Source organism: Hylobates moloch, unplaced genomic scaffold (assembly GCF_009828535.3).
Source record: "Hylobates moloch isolate HMO894 unplaced genomic scaffold, HMol_V3 SCAFFOLD_16, whole genome shotgun sequence".
Lineage (NCBI taxonomy): Eukaryota > Metazoa > Chordata > Mammalia > Primates > Hylobatidae > Hylobates > Hylobates moloch.
The window spans coordinates 63,370,291-63,385,843 of NW_026652291.1; the positions used below are offsets into that span (position 1 = coordinate 63,370,291).

Below are 15,553 nucleotides of genomic sequence, written 5' to 3' on the forward strand. Positions count from 1 at the left end.
TCCTTTGTGTAATTAAATATTGAGCAGCCTGTGTTGCAGCTGGTGTTCCAGTAATGGTTACCTTCCGATTCCTTGTGCCAGGTACGAATTCTCCTTTTTTGGAGATCTGTATCCTTGCACCAGTCAACTCCTGGTATTCCACTAATGTTTTCCCTCCTTTGCCAAGTATTGCACCAACTAAGTTTTCTGGCACTGCTATTTCAACTACATCCTTGGATCCATCTGTGGACTTTTCTGTTCCTAGAATGGCACTGGCAGCTAGGGGAGAAGCAGCTCCAAAATATCCATTGGTTGCAGCAGTAGCAGCAGCCAGGCTACCTAATGCAAATGTCCCCGCCGTACCACCAGCTGTGCTGCCACTGGCTGAGGCTTCACTGGCATAGGTGGCCAATAAATTGGCTGCTGCTGCTGCTGGGTTGGCACTGGCAGCTGCTGCAGCCAAAGCCCCTGTTGCTGCTGCTTGACTGAGACCTAAACCTAATGTGTTGAGATTATATCCATAGCTGGCTAACGTATTAAGTGCAGAGGTGATGGCCACCAGGTCATTGCCTGTGAAGCCAGATAAAACTGCTGGAAAGGCTGCAACGCCAGCAAGGTTAGCATGTCCTAACAGCCCTGCGGCTGCTGCAGCAGTTGGTAACACTTCAGCAGTGTTTGCATAAGGAGATCCGGTTGGATTGGAATTTGCCACTGGACCTGTCACATTGGCATAACTGATATTGAGACAGCTGCCACTTTGTGGATCCTCTTGTATCTTCTGGATGATAAGTTCAACAGCTTTTCGGTTTTGTTCAGGTTCTCCACTCACAGTGACAACCCTCTCTTGCAAGTTGATCCCATCAGGTTTCTGGGACAGCTGCACCCAAGCCCCTGACTGCTCCATTATAGCCTTCACAGTAGCACCTCCCTTCCCTATTATCAGACCTGCTGTGCTGTTGGGAACTATAATCTTTACCTGTAATTAAAAAAAATACGTATAAATAATACTTCTGTTTTGTGCATATACATTATATTACTTTGCTATCCTAGAAAAGTAAAATAATTGAAAATTAGTTTAAACATAATTTATGAAAGACAGAAACATCACAACTTTAAAGAGACTTTTATCACACTTTAATACAACTACCTTGTAAAATTAGAATTTTCAAAGGAAAAACTCAATTTTCAGGTCAAAATTATTAAACAAAATTTTTCCTTGAGTCACTGTGCATTTTGCAATAGAATTTATAAGAAATCAGTATCTTAACACAAGGGAATCATAACTATACACCAAAGGTAACATTTTTATATAGCTCCAAAAATCACAATGCTGTTGATGATTCTTCATCTATTGTAACTTTAAGAAAATGCTTTGTTCTAAAACATTTAAAAAACAAAGAATGCAGAATTATAAAGCAAAGTTAATAAAGATAACAGTAGGAAAGTTCAAGCCTGAGTCCCTTCAAAACATTAATTTCATGTTCCTTATCACCCAGTAATTTTTTTGTTATTAAAAATAGCTTACTTGTTTCATGACTGTTTTCAGAGATAAAGGTCAGTAAAATTATTAGTATTTTCATTTAAACTGACATACGAAATATAACTTCGTAATAGTGAGTGATTTCTAAATAATTAATAATTTTTCATTTTTCAATGGCTTGGGGTAGATTAACCCTATTTAAGAATTATATTACCTAGCTGCACTATCTATATTTGTAAAATAATTAGTCTAATTATTCGCTTTTTTGGCTATCATTGCTACGTTTTTAAAATTAGGGCTTACTACCATCTTACCAAATGGTACTACCATATTTTCAAAGGATACTGAAAAATTACTGCAGTGACATTAATACTCAATCCAATATGACCACATATAGAAATCTTTATTTGTATTGAAACATCCAGCCACAAAAATCAGCATATTTTGACTTATTTAATCACAAGAAAAAACTATTATAAGAAATATCAAATCAATATGACATTTTCTGTCATCCCTAAAATTAAAATATAAATACTAACATTTAAAATTATATTATGGAAGCATAATGACACATATAACAACGTTTTATGTCTCACTGGGTAGGTCAAAACTTGTGATTGTTGTGTTACTGACAAAGCACTGAAGTAATTGCTTTCCTTGTTCCAGACATTAAAATGGGCAGGCTAAAAAAATGTGCTAAAGTTTGAACAGGACATTTAGTTGTTTGAGGTATTCTATGAGGGATTTCATTAGCTAATTTTTAGCAAGCATCTCTAATACTATCTTTAAAACACAAATTTGAATAAGAATATTTTAAAGAAATACAGCCATGCATTTTAGGCAATTTTGTTCTGGAAGGTAGCAAGCAGAGAAAGTATAAATGCAAATTCTAAACCAAGTCACCTCATAAATATATTTACACATATAATACACACACACACACACACACACAAACCTCATTTCATTTCCATGCACACAATTTACGGTAATAAAAGAAATTTAATTTTGTTTCCTTACAATTTATTAATATAATCATTTCATTTTATGGAAAATAAGTTTTCAAGAACTTAAAATGTTTGAGAAATAGTCTAAGTTTTCTTGGGAATGTTAAACATAAACTTCATATTCCCTGATTAAGTGGATTCAGTTTCAAGAAATAGACCAAGAAGTGTTTTTATAACATTTGTTAATTTTGCTCACAGACTTCTTTTTGTAGAAAATTATTTGTCTGAAAAGTTAATGTGTTACAATTAGAAAGTTAAACTACGATGATATACTATACCAATTATAAAGATGAATTACAATCATCTTTATTTTTATCCCATACACATGAAATACTGAGAAAATGCACTTTTAAGGATTTAAGTATCTGAATGTTAAATATGATTGTATTTTTATGAATAAGCAATTCTTTTCAAAATGATAACCTTTTTGTAACATTAATGAAAACACCACGTACTGGCAAACTGCAGTGCTTTAACATATTTTTAATGAAGAAAAATGTATTAATCAGCCAAGATTTTCAAAAGAGCTACTCCTATGTTATTTTAAGTTATAAGTAATCATTTTTGTTTTGTTCAATGTAATGGTTTCCTGCATGATAACCACAAGAACAGTACAGAAAAGGTTAATTATAGGCTGATAATAAAAGGTAATGAAATTTTATTAATAATTTTATAACATTCACTCTATGAAATGTGTGAACATATTAATTTCTACTACATGGCACATCAGTCTCACATTATATATTTTTTTTCATAGCTTTTTTTCTTTTTAACTCTAAAACTATTATCTAAAACAACTTGCGCATGTGGGCATTGCATTTACATTATTGAACATTAGCTTGTCTTTTTTAACAATTAAAAAAACCCTTTATTTTTCCTTCTTTTCAATACTTAAAATTTTATTTTTATTTATTTATTTCATTTATTTATTTTTGAGAGACGGAGTCTTGCTCTGTTGCCCAGGCTGGAGTGCAGTGGCGCGATCTCGGCTCACTGCAACCTCCGCCTCCCGGGTTCAAGCAATTCTCCTGCCTCAGTTTCCCAAGTAGCTGGGACTACAAGGCATGTGCCACCATGCCCAGATAATTTTTGTATTCTTTTAGTAGAGACAGGGTTTCACCATATGTTGGCCAGGCTGGTCTCGAACTCCTGACCTCAGGTGATCCACCTGCCTTGGCCACCCAAAATGCTGGGATTACAACCACACCCAGCCAATACTCAAAAACTTTGAACTAATATATAATTTGAAATAGTGTTAACTTTTAATGACAGTAAACATCTTCCAAAAATATCCATATTTTTGAAAATTGAAGAATTATATGACAATGTCTATCTTTATATTAAAGGTGCTTTTATGTAGTTAATACTTATCTTCTGAATTTTAGTGTTTAATCATTTCAAAGAATCTTAAATAACAAATATGTCAACCACAATCAATGTTTAATTAAATATGGATGTGGCCCCAAATTGCGTTGACAAGATTAAAAAACTAAAGATGTGTTATGACTTAAGAGCAGACTTAACGTTTGCATCTTAGTAATTATAATATATAGCATTTTCTAACTTTAGACAATAGGCTATTCTGTATAAGACTACCAAATTTAGAAAATTAATGGAAACATAAATACAAAAAGTTTTCAAAATTTAATAAAAGTAAATACTTAATAGCTTACACAAGGCATTTATCACCCAATTTCTATTTCTGACAAAAGAACAAGAGAATCCTCTTTGCCTTACACTGTCTTTTTTCTCTGAAAAATTAAAAAATATATCCATACCTATTTGCACACAGTATTAATCTAATATGGACAGAGAGAGGAAACAGACTCTCTGAAAAGAAGTTGAGACAAAAACCTGAAATTCAGTTAAATAATATTACAGGGACAGAAATGTTATATTTACATTTTAAGTTTTGGGCCAGAGTTAAGGAAAAGGAGACAGAAAAACATGGAAGCTTTGAGATGGTGGACAACTGAATACTGGTGGGAAAAAACAGAAGAGAAGCAAAGAGAATTACATAAGATAGATTATTTTCTCTTACTTCTTAGATAAAGGCATTTACCAAAGCAAATGTCTGTATATTGATAGTATTTAAATTCCAACTGAAATGACAAATAGCAAATTCTAACTGTATACATGGATTCATTTTCACTGGTGAAGTCTACTAATGCTCTGGCTGACAAAAATACACATACTCTTATTTGTAAAGAATTGGGAGAAGAGAACTGATCTTCAACGGCATACAAATTATTTGGTATAACATGTATAAAACTAAATCAGATATGTTCTTGACAGTTACAAATCGGATTTCCCTTCAGAGTTATGATTAGATTTGCTAGCATCTACCTAATCATTTATAAATGCTTACTGAATGGCCCAAGCCCCGTGTTGAAAGCTGGAGATAAAGGATATATATGACATTGTTCCTGCCTTTAAGGAGCTTATAGATAGTTGTAGAAAATGAGTGTGTATCAGTGCAGGAGTCTTAAGGGTGCTGCACAGAAGTATATAAGGCTATAAAGGAGACACAAAGTAAACTGGAAAAAGAAAGAATAGGTAGGAAAATCCTTGAGAGATGAAGATATTTCCCTAATGGCCTTTACACTCTTTTTTCACAAGCAAGTATTTCCATAAATTTGGTCACTGTTATTTCGGTGTTGGACAGTTCCTGTTTCAAATCTAAACCCATTTTAGCTGTGATGAACTGCTTCAATAATTTTATTTATTTATCTATCTATTTATTTATCTATCTATTTATTTATTTATTTTTAGAGGGGGGTCTCCCTTTGCCACCCAGGCTGGAGTACAGTGACACAACCATGGCTCACTGCAGCCTCGAACTCCTGGGCTGAAGCGACCCACCTGGTTCAGACTCCTGAGTAGCTGGGATTATAGGTGTGAGCCACTGTACCCAGCTTAATACTACTACTTTTAAATTAAAAGAATATTTACTTAAATCTTCCTTATTCTAGACTCACAACTTATTTATCAAAAAAGGAGATAAGATTAACAATATAATTATATTAATTATGCTAACATCAGCTGTTATTCAGAAAAAAGTAATAAATTTACAATTTCTCTATTTGCAATCACAAAAGAACTTCTATAAGAATCCTACGAGTTTTAAAACTACCACATAAATTGATTTTAATATTGATATGTTTCTAATTAAAAATAGACATCAAGATATATTTACTCTTTCAACAAATAAGAACTCCAACTCATGATGGTTTTATGGCTATAAAGGAATGAGACTATCTATAGGAATCATATTTCTTCATTATCATGGCAGAAAAATCATAAACTATTTAATAAAACCATATATTGAAGTGAATGCAAAACAAGTTCCATTATAATTTGAGAGCCCCCAATTAATAGTATGAATTATTTTATTTAGGGCTGCCATATTTACTACACATATATGACATTACATTTATAAAGCAATTCCTATCAACAGTGGATACCTGTTATTTTACTCAGTCATTCAGCTGGTATCCAATCATTCTTCTTCTAGCAACAGAGCCCCTGTTTTCCTCTGGAAAACACCCTTTCTCATTCTTAGTGTACGTGCCTCAGATAAGGCTGACAATCTTTCAATATCTCTAGAATAGGGGTGTCCAATTTTTTGACTTCCCTGGGCCACACTGGAAGAATTGTCTCAAGCCACACATAAAATACACTAACACTAATGATAGCTGAAGAACTTTAAAAAATGCAAATAAAAAAACAGAAAAGTTTTAAGAAAGTTTACGAATTTGTGTTGGGCCCCCACATTCGAAGCCATCCTGGGGCACAGGTTGCACAAGCTTGCTTTAGAAGTAAAAACATGACCCAGGTCTGACCTATTGCTATACTCACACCCATAACCTTTACTGGTTTGGGTTTGAGCACATGACACAGGATGGCCAAACAAGAGCGTGAGAATTTGGTAAACTTGTCGGTAAAGAGATATTTGTGTTCCTAATCTAGTAGAACACCAGCCTGGCATTGCTAGTGGCTATCTTACCACTATTATGAGAAGAGGAAGAACCTGACTGCAAATGAAGTTAACTCAGATAAAAATGAGACTGCATTTTTTGGCATCTGAATCTAACCCTGTCTAAAGCCAGCACAGAGGAAATACAACTCCTTTTTTTGCTTAAAGAAATTTGAATTGAATTATGATAATTTCTATAATTTTGAGGGCTTCTATAATTTGTAACTGACCAAAAAGTATCTTTGAAAATATTTTTACATTCTTGTTATATCATGCATCATTTGCCTATCAAAATACTGACATTTCATTTTATCTCTTAAAATTAATAGTCAAGATATCATAGTTCTGGTAAGGAAAGACACGTAGATTAATTTACTTTTTACCATGATATACACTATATAATCTAACCAGATAAATGCCTTTTATTTTCCCAATGTATTACAATTTAGGATACTGAGGCTCCACTTAGCAGCATCCAATGGAGAGACATGTGCCATTTTGGGGAATCTACATTGAATTGTTGAACAAAGCAAATTGAAAAATGGTATCCTTTCTTTTGATTACAGACTTCAAATAAATAAATAGCTGCCTGTGTGAATGAATGATTTGATAAAATATGTACAACAGATTTACATGAATAGAAGTATCCAAAAAGAATTTAAAAAGCAGTTCTTCCAACTCTCCACTAGTTTGTTTAATCTACTTTTGATAACCAAATCCAAGGCAGAACAGTTTTCATAGCATTGTCTAGTATCTCTCATAAAATACCTATGCCACCTTGTCTCATGTATTTTTACCTTTCACCCATTGCCCACTCAGATTTTAAACCTAGGAGCTATCTGTGACTTCTCCTGCTCCCTAGATCCATATGTCCTATTATGTGCTGTTCTTCAGTCTTATTACTTTATCCTATCTAAAGCATAGTGTACTATAATAAAAATATAGAATTGGCCATTAATAGATACGTGGTCTCACCCTGGCTCTGCTATGTGACCTTTCTCAAATCACTTTAGTTTCATCATCTATAAAATCAGGCAACTTAGTGACACTGAGGATAAGGAGTCTTTATTTTAGCATTATGAGAAAATTCTGTTCAAAATTCTTCAATGAACCCCTCCTTCAACTCCCCACTGAATTATCCAGACAATTTTCTAAAGACAAAATTTAACTTACTTATTTTTCCATTTAACACATTATTTCACTTTGCTCCCGAAACATTATTCAAAACTTAAAGATATACAACACTATATCCCAGGGAGGGATATAACTTAGGAATAAGAAAAATAGAAAAAAAAATCTATGCTTTCTAGGTGAAGGAGGAACAGAAGAGAAGCACTTCAAACTATTCCTGTTATGTTGAGATGATGAGCACTCTAGACATAATTACTTCAAAAAAGAAAACTACTAGAAGTTAAATAACTATGAAAAAACTATGAAGGTCATATAATAATAAACTATTGCAGGAAAGCCCATTATTTAAAAATGAAAATAATTTGGGGTATTGTCTTCTTAATGCTTACTAAACCAGATTTTACTAAATTGAGGTTATATTGATGAAAGGCTTACAAGCCTTCATCATCCATGTGTCAAGTTAACAAAAAGCTCTTTGAAATCATTATTATTTAAAATCACCTCTTTTTAGCCTAGCTCTTTCAGGGCACATATAATAAGACATATGTTCAGAGTTCTTAATTTTGATTAGCAAAAAATGTATTCAACATATTTGAATATTTGAAATGAAAGCTAATGTTTTCAATTTAATGTTGTAAATTAAACATTAAAATTAAAAAGTAAAAAATAGCTATGAAAATGAAAATAGGGCTGTGTTCATCGAAGTAGATGGTGGAAAAGGGGTGAAAGATGAGGATGGAAGAATTTCTATTTTATCCAAGTTATCCATTTAAAATGCCTATCAGTCATCCAAGTGAAGATGCCAAATAAGTGGTTGACTATGGGTCTGGAGGCCAGGGGAAACGTGAGAGTTAACATATAAATTGTATTTAAAGTCATAGGAATAGATGAAATTATTTAGGGGGAAGTAAAAGTGAAGCAAATTGTTAAATAATGAAAATTAAATAATTAAGTATGAAAATATTTAATTTCTAAAATGATCAAAGATATTCAAGGTAGAGCAGCAAAATTGATCATCAAGTAAAAAATAAACCAAATATAAATCAGGGAGGGGGTAAACTATTATCTTTTTCTTTTTTAAAACGTTGGTGTGAGTATATATTGTCTTTTGCAAATCATATTGTAGTATTCATCAAATTATGAAATGGGTATCATCTTTCACTTTGTTTCTGTCCTTCTGCAATTCTTCTGGGGAAATTTCCAAAACAGAGGACATTGTACAATGTATTAGTACACTGTACAATGAACACTAGTACACTGCATAATGTATTAGTGTTTTAAGATTATTGTTTATAAGTCAAAACACTGAATGTCATATACAAAGGACAGTATGCGGGCACTACACTATATGAAATTATAAAATGACGTAGAAAATAGCAATGCAAAGTTGAACGTATATATATATACACATACACACACAAATATATATACACACACACACAAATATATATACACACACACACACACACACACACATATATATATGAAGTTTGGGTTAATGTAAAAGTATATAATTATATTCAGGTAAAACAGAAAGGGAGCAATAGAGATTGCATTTTAGATGAGCTTTTTTCTCTTACCATATACACTGTCTTATTTTTCAAAAGCAGTGTAACAAAAGGAAATGGAACAATTGTCCAAAATTAGGCTGCAGAATAAATGAATCCTCCAAAAGTAGAACAATTAAAAAATAATTTTGGCACATTTCTGGAATTTATTGCACAATTATTTATTGAGTGGCTACTATGTGCCAGGTATAATTCCAAATATTGGGGACGTAGGGGTAAATAAGAAGTATAAGATCTCTGCTATCATAGGTTTTACAGTCCAGTGGTATAATAAAAATAACAAAATGTTTAAATGTATATACAGTCATGCACCAAATAACAAAGTTTGGTTCAACGACAGACCATGTATACAATGGTGATCTTATAGGATTATAATGGAGCTGAAAAATTTCTGTCACCTAGCAAAATTGTAACCCTTGTTAATGTCCTATCAAAAGGCATTACTCATATGTTTGTGGTGATGCTGGTGTAAACAAACCTACTGCTCTGCTAGTTGTACACAAAGTATTGCACATACAATTGTGTACAGTACATAAAACCTGATAATGATGCTAAATGACTGTTACTGGCTTATATATTTACTACACTATACTTCTTATCATTATTTTAGACTGTATTCCATTTACTTATTAAAAAAGAAAAGTTAACTGTAACACAGCCTCAGGCAGGTCCTTCAGGAAGTAATCCAGAAGAACACATTGTCATCACAGGACAGGATAGCTCCATGTGTATTACTGCCCCCAAAGATCTTTCAGTAGGACAAGATGTGGACAGGGAAGACAGTGGCACTGATGATACCATCCCTGTGTAGGAGTAGGCTAATGTGTGTCTTAGTTTTTAATTAAAAAGTTTTAAAAGTAAAACAAAATGAAAAGAAACTAAATAGAAAAAAGCAACAAACAACCCCATTAAAAATGGGCAAAGGACATGAACAGACATGCCTCAAAAGAAGACATACATGTGGCCAACATATATATGAAAAAACATTCAACATCACTAATCGTTAGAGAAATGTAAATCAAATCCACAATGAGGTATCATCTGACACCAGTCAGAATGGTTATTAAAAAGCCAGAAAATAACAGATATTGGAGAGGTTGCAGAGAAAAGGGAACATTTATATATTACTGGTGGGAATGTAAATTAGTTCAGCCACTGTGGAAAGCAGTGTGGAGATTTCTCAAAGAACTTAAAACAGAACTACTATTTGACCCAGCAATCTTGCCACTGGGTATATACACAAAGGAAAATAAATCACTTTACAAAAAAGACACATGTACTAGTATGTTCATCACAACACTTCAAAATAGCAAAGACATGGGATCAACCTATATGCCCATCAATGGTGGACTGGATAAGTAAAATGTGGTATATATACACTATGGAATACTATACAGTTGTAAAAAGGAAGAAAATTATGTCCATTACAGCAACATGGATGTAGCTGGAGGCTAAATTAATGCAGAAACAGAAAGCCAAATACTGCTTGTTCTCCCTTATGAGAGGGAACTAAACATTGAGTAAACATGGACATAAAGATGGCAACAATAGACACTGGGACTCCCAGAGGGGAGAGGTTGGGAGGGGGAATGGGTTGAAAAACTACCTATCAGGCACTATGCTCACTATCTGGGATCATTCATACACCAAACCTCAACGACATGCAAATTACCCATGCAAAAAACCTCTACACATATCCCCGAATCTAAAATAAATGCTGAAAAGAAACAAAATTAAGAAAACAGTGTACAGAATAAGGAAAAAGAACATATTTTTGGACAACATATTAGTGTTTTAAGCTAAGTGTTTAAAAATCAAAAGAGCCAAAAAGTAAAAACATTAATAAATGAAGCAAAAAGTTATACTAACCTAAGATTAATTATTAAAGAAAGTTTATTTTTATACAATTAGTGTGCCCTAAGTGTACAGTGTTGATAAAGTCTACAGTAGTGGACAGTAATGTCCCAGACCTTCGCATTCACTCACTACTGAATCACTGACTCACCCAGAGCAATTTCTAGCCCTGTGAATTCTATTCATGGTTAGTTCCCTATACAGGAGTATATTATATTATATTACATGTTATACGTGTATTATATATACAGGAGTATCATTTTTTATCTTTTATTCTGTATTTTTAATATTTTTAATGTACCTTTTCATTTTGATATGTTTAGATATACAAATAGTTAACATTGTGTTACAACTGCCTACAGTATTTAGTAAGGTAACATGCTGTACAGATTTGTAACTTAGAAGCAATAGGTTACACAAAGGGCCTAGGTGTGTATTAGGCTATACCTACCAGGTTTGTGTAAGTACACTCCATGATGTATGCACAATGACAAAAACACCTAATGCTGCATTTTTCTGAATATATTCCCATCATTAAGCAAATGACTGTAAAATACGCATGACTGTAAATAGTGAGTTGATAAATGACAGAAAAGAACATCTAGAAAATATTTTAAAATTTTTAAGTAGGAAAATTCAAAATCATAGCTTTAAATAAAAATCATGCATTTAACCTGAATGCCCATTTATAAAAAACACTTTATGTAAGAAAATAAAGTTAATCTAGGAATAAAGAACTTTTTTAAAATCTTGAGTTGTTTATGGATTAATACTCTATGACATAACCAAACTAAATAAGATAACATTGGAAGTAAATTTCTCACCTATGTTTGAAAATCCATCTCCATTTAAACTTATGTAACTAGGGAATTAAGTTATAAGGAAAACTTTCACAATTTGGATTTTTATTGTATCTTTATACATTTTTGATTGTCATTTTTACCATTAAAATTAAATATTATTAGTTGAAAAGTCTGATGTGCCATATTTTTGAAATGATTTATTAAATTATAGTTGCTTATAGGTATTTTATATTTGCTGATTAGGTGAATTATATATTTCTTATTATTTTAATTTCACCAACAGTTTTCCTAAAGGCAATACTTATTTTAAAAAATAAGTTCCCTCTCATAAGGGAGAACAAGTAGTATTTGGCTTTCTGTTTCTGCATTAATTTGGCCTCCAGCTACGTCCATTTTAAAAAATAAAATAAAGATATTTCAGTATCTTACTAGTAATGGGAGGTTGATTATTTACTATCCCAAATGACTGTCATTAAGAAAATGAAAATGTTATACATTAGTATTTCATTAATACTTGACATTAATAACCATATAAATATTAACCTTTAAAAGTTTACTGAAACACATCTGGAATTTAACAAAGTGTACTATTAGTCACAAAACTATATTCTTTTCATATATATGAGTGAAATAGTTCATTTATAATATTTAATAAATCATACATAAAAATATACTAATTTTTAAAATTCTGTTACTCAGCTGAAAGCAATTTGAAGCCAGGTAATAAAAAGGAACATTTTCTTTTTCAAAAATATTTTTAAAGAGTAACTGAATAAGAAATATGAGCTAAACCAAACACCAATAAAATGAATTATACAGCATTAGGTTCAGAATAAACAAAAATGATCAATTTATTGTCTCCGGAAAAATTCAATGATAAAAAATTAGAAAAACTAATAACCCAAAAGGCCAATTATAAATTTCTGAGGTCAAAACAAGGAAAAACACTTTTTTTATTCCAAAGCAAGAGGGTATCAAACTCCCCAGTTTTACAAAACTACTTTTATCTCAGAGAATACTGTGAAGACATTCATGTATCTAAGCATTCTTTAAAAAAATAAAATGTTTAAAATAAACTTGATAACTATCCAATTTTACTACTTTAGATATTTTCAATTTTATATGGCTTTGCTTGAAAAATGAAAAATTCTATTGAACTGTATACACACACACACAAAGCAAGAAGATAACTACACATTGTGGAATAAGGAGATATTAAGTGGTTTGGTTATATAAAGGCATGCATAATGTTCTGTCTTGAGAACATGTTGTGTGCAAGAATTACTGCAGCTATGGCTGCAGGGAAAACTTTGATGAAACAGAGAAACCACCTCTGCCTACTAAGTGGTCCAGAGAATCTTACAAATCTACCTAGTATGAGCCAATACTAGACACAGCATTCTATGCATTTTACCAATGCCTGAGCCATATATGGGATGTAGAAAAAGGAATGTTACAGAGCGACTATTTCATTAACTCTTTCTTTCCCCTGATGTGTACCAATTTCTTCAATCTTAAAGTCTTAGGCGTTTCATAAACTTAAAAACATCTTCATATAAAATTACACATTTAAAAGGGATTTTGGGAGGTCACATAACCTGATATTTACCAAATATTGTGTTATAATACTAACCTGAAAACATTACTGGTGTGCTGCTTTCAGTGGTATTGTTAACTTGCCCTAAGGGAGATCCGATTCCCGTCACTGATGTGGATAATAGACTATCTACACTACAGCACACTGGCAAACTAAGAAGTCTGCAATGGAATGAGTATGGGTAGGAAGCACTTATTTAATCATATCCATAATTTTTGGCAAGAATATTGCTAAACGACCTTAAAAACTCCTAACGTAGGCTGGGCTTGGTGGCTCATGCCTGTAATCTGAGCACTTTGGGAGGCTGAGGCAGGCAGATTGCCTGAGGTCGGGAGTTCAAGACCAGCCTGACCAACATGGAGAAACCCCAACTTTACTGGAAAAAAAAAAAAAAAAAAAAAGAGCCAGGCATGATGGCTCATGCCTGTCATCCCAGCTACTCGGGAGGCTGAGGCAGGAGATTCTCTTGAACCTAGGAGCGGGAGGTTGAGGTGAGCCGAGATCGCGCCATTGCACTCCATCCTGGGCAACAAGAGTGAAACTCCGTCTCAAAAAACAAAAACAAAAACAAAAACACCCCACAGAACTCCTAATGTAATCTGCATATAAAAATCTCTAAGAGAACCTCTAACTGTATTTAGTAATAGCCAAAAGTATTAAGCTAAGGTTAACTTATTATTGACAAAAAGATTTTTTTTTGTAAATTCAGTGTGCCCTAAGTGTATAGTGTTTATAAAGTCTACAGTAGTATACAATAATGTCCCAGGCCTTCACATTCACTAATTATATCTAAAAGGATAATCATCCTTTGTGTAACCCTTCATAGATTTAAGTTGTATTAATTAGTAAACACCAACTATTCTCAATGCTGAAACTAATACCTACCCTTCAACTTTTGTACAAATTTAGTATTTTTCAAATCACAAAGTATGTATGTTGTTTCATGGTAAAGTCTTGATGAATTAACACTTGAAAAAAAAGAGACAGTGTCATATAGTACACAATTATCAATTTATTGTAAACTAATGTGCTCTTATCCTGTGATAGTGTTTCCCAAACATTTCAAGAGGCGTCATGAAATATTTTATCTGACTGTTCAAATATAGATGCAAAATCTCATAATAGGTCTATTAATTAAGAATCTACATAGGTAATTTTGATATAAAGCTAGAGTTGAGTATTTTTCATGTTTTAACTCTAAAGGATAAATAAAAATATTACATATGTTACATAATCATTTAATTTGGCATAACTTTAAAATATGAAGCAATTGCCACTCCCTTTGCCAGTCAGTAAGTGCGTCCTCTAGGCCTGAAGCCTTTCCCCAGTGAGTTTTCTTGACCTCAATAAGGCATCAAGAGAGTAGGAAATCAAGATGCCAAGTAGCTTAAATGCACATGTAATGTCAAAGACAACCAATTTTCCACTTGGGAAATTACTGCTTTCTCTCCCTTAAAACATTGCATATACCACAACTGAAATAAGGATTTTTTTTCCATTCTCTTTTGTATCCTCTGTTACATTTTAAAAACAAAGTAGAGATATAAGAAGGGAAATGTGGTGATTTTCATATTCCTTGTCATCACTCTAATAATACATGAACAAAGTTTTTTGACTATTAAAGATAGGGCCAAATGTTTCTTAGCAACTTAATTTTCTTCATATTGTATGACACTATTCTAGGCTAGTTTCTGCAGATCTAACTCAGCATTTTAAATAGCTTCACCACATATTATTCTGCAATATCAGAATTTATTTAATCACTCTCCTGTGATTAAGGGTGAAATTGCTTTCCAACTTTTGCCACACATACGTTCTTTTATTTGTTTCTAAGTATTGGTGCAGTAAGTTTTACAGGATAGATCTCAAAAGCTGGAATGTAGCATTTCTTATATCAACATTGTATGAGCATGTTTATTTCTTGTATCTTTGCCAGCACTTTAGATTTATAAACGCACACACATCTTGAATTTCTGATATGTGTATTATACACAAACATGAAGTTTTGTCTATCCGATATAAAGTAGTGCAAATATGTGATGTTGATTCCAATTTCCCTGATGACTGGTGAGTTAAACATGTTTTTATATCTGTATTGGACATTTCCATTCCCTCCTCCATAAATTGTCTTTTCATTTTTATATTGGGTTTTCATATGAAC

The 15,553-nt window shown here is 32.5% G+C and overlaps 1 protein-coding gene across 7 annotated transcripts in view; it reads right to left on the minus strand.

Moving 5' to 3' along the window:
- Positions 1–15,553, minus strand: part of NOVA1 (NOVA alternative splicing regulator 1) — a 152,856-nt gene that overhangs the window by 5,335 nt on the left and 131,968 nt on the right. For all 7 annotated transcript variants that reach the window (XM_032134892.2, XM_032134891.2, XM_058429889.1 and 4 more), the window contains one exon: positions 1–955. This exon is cut by the window's left edge and continues 5,335 nt beyond it. In XM_032134892.2, coding sequence (XP_031990783.1) covers positions 1–955 — 955 coding nt within the window. The remainder of the gene's footprint in view (positions 956–15,553) is intronic.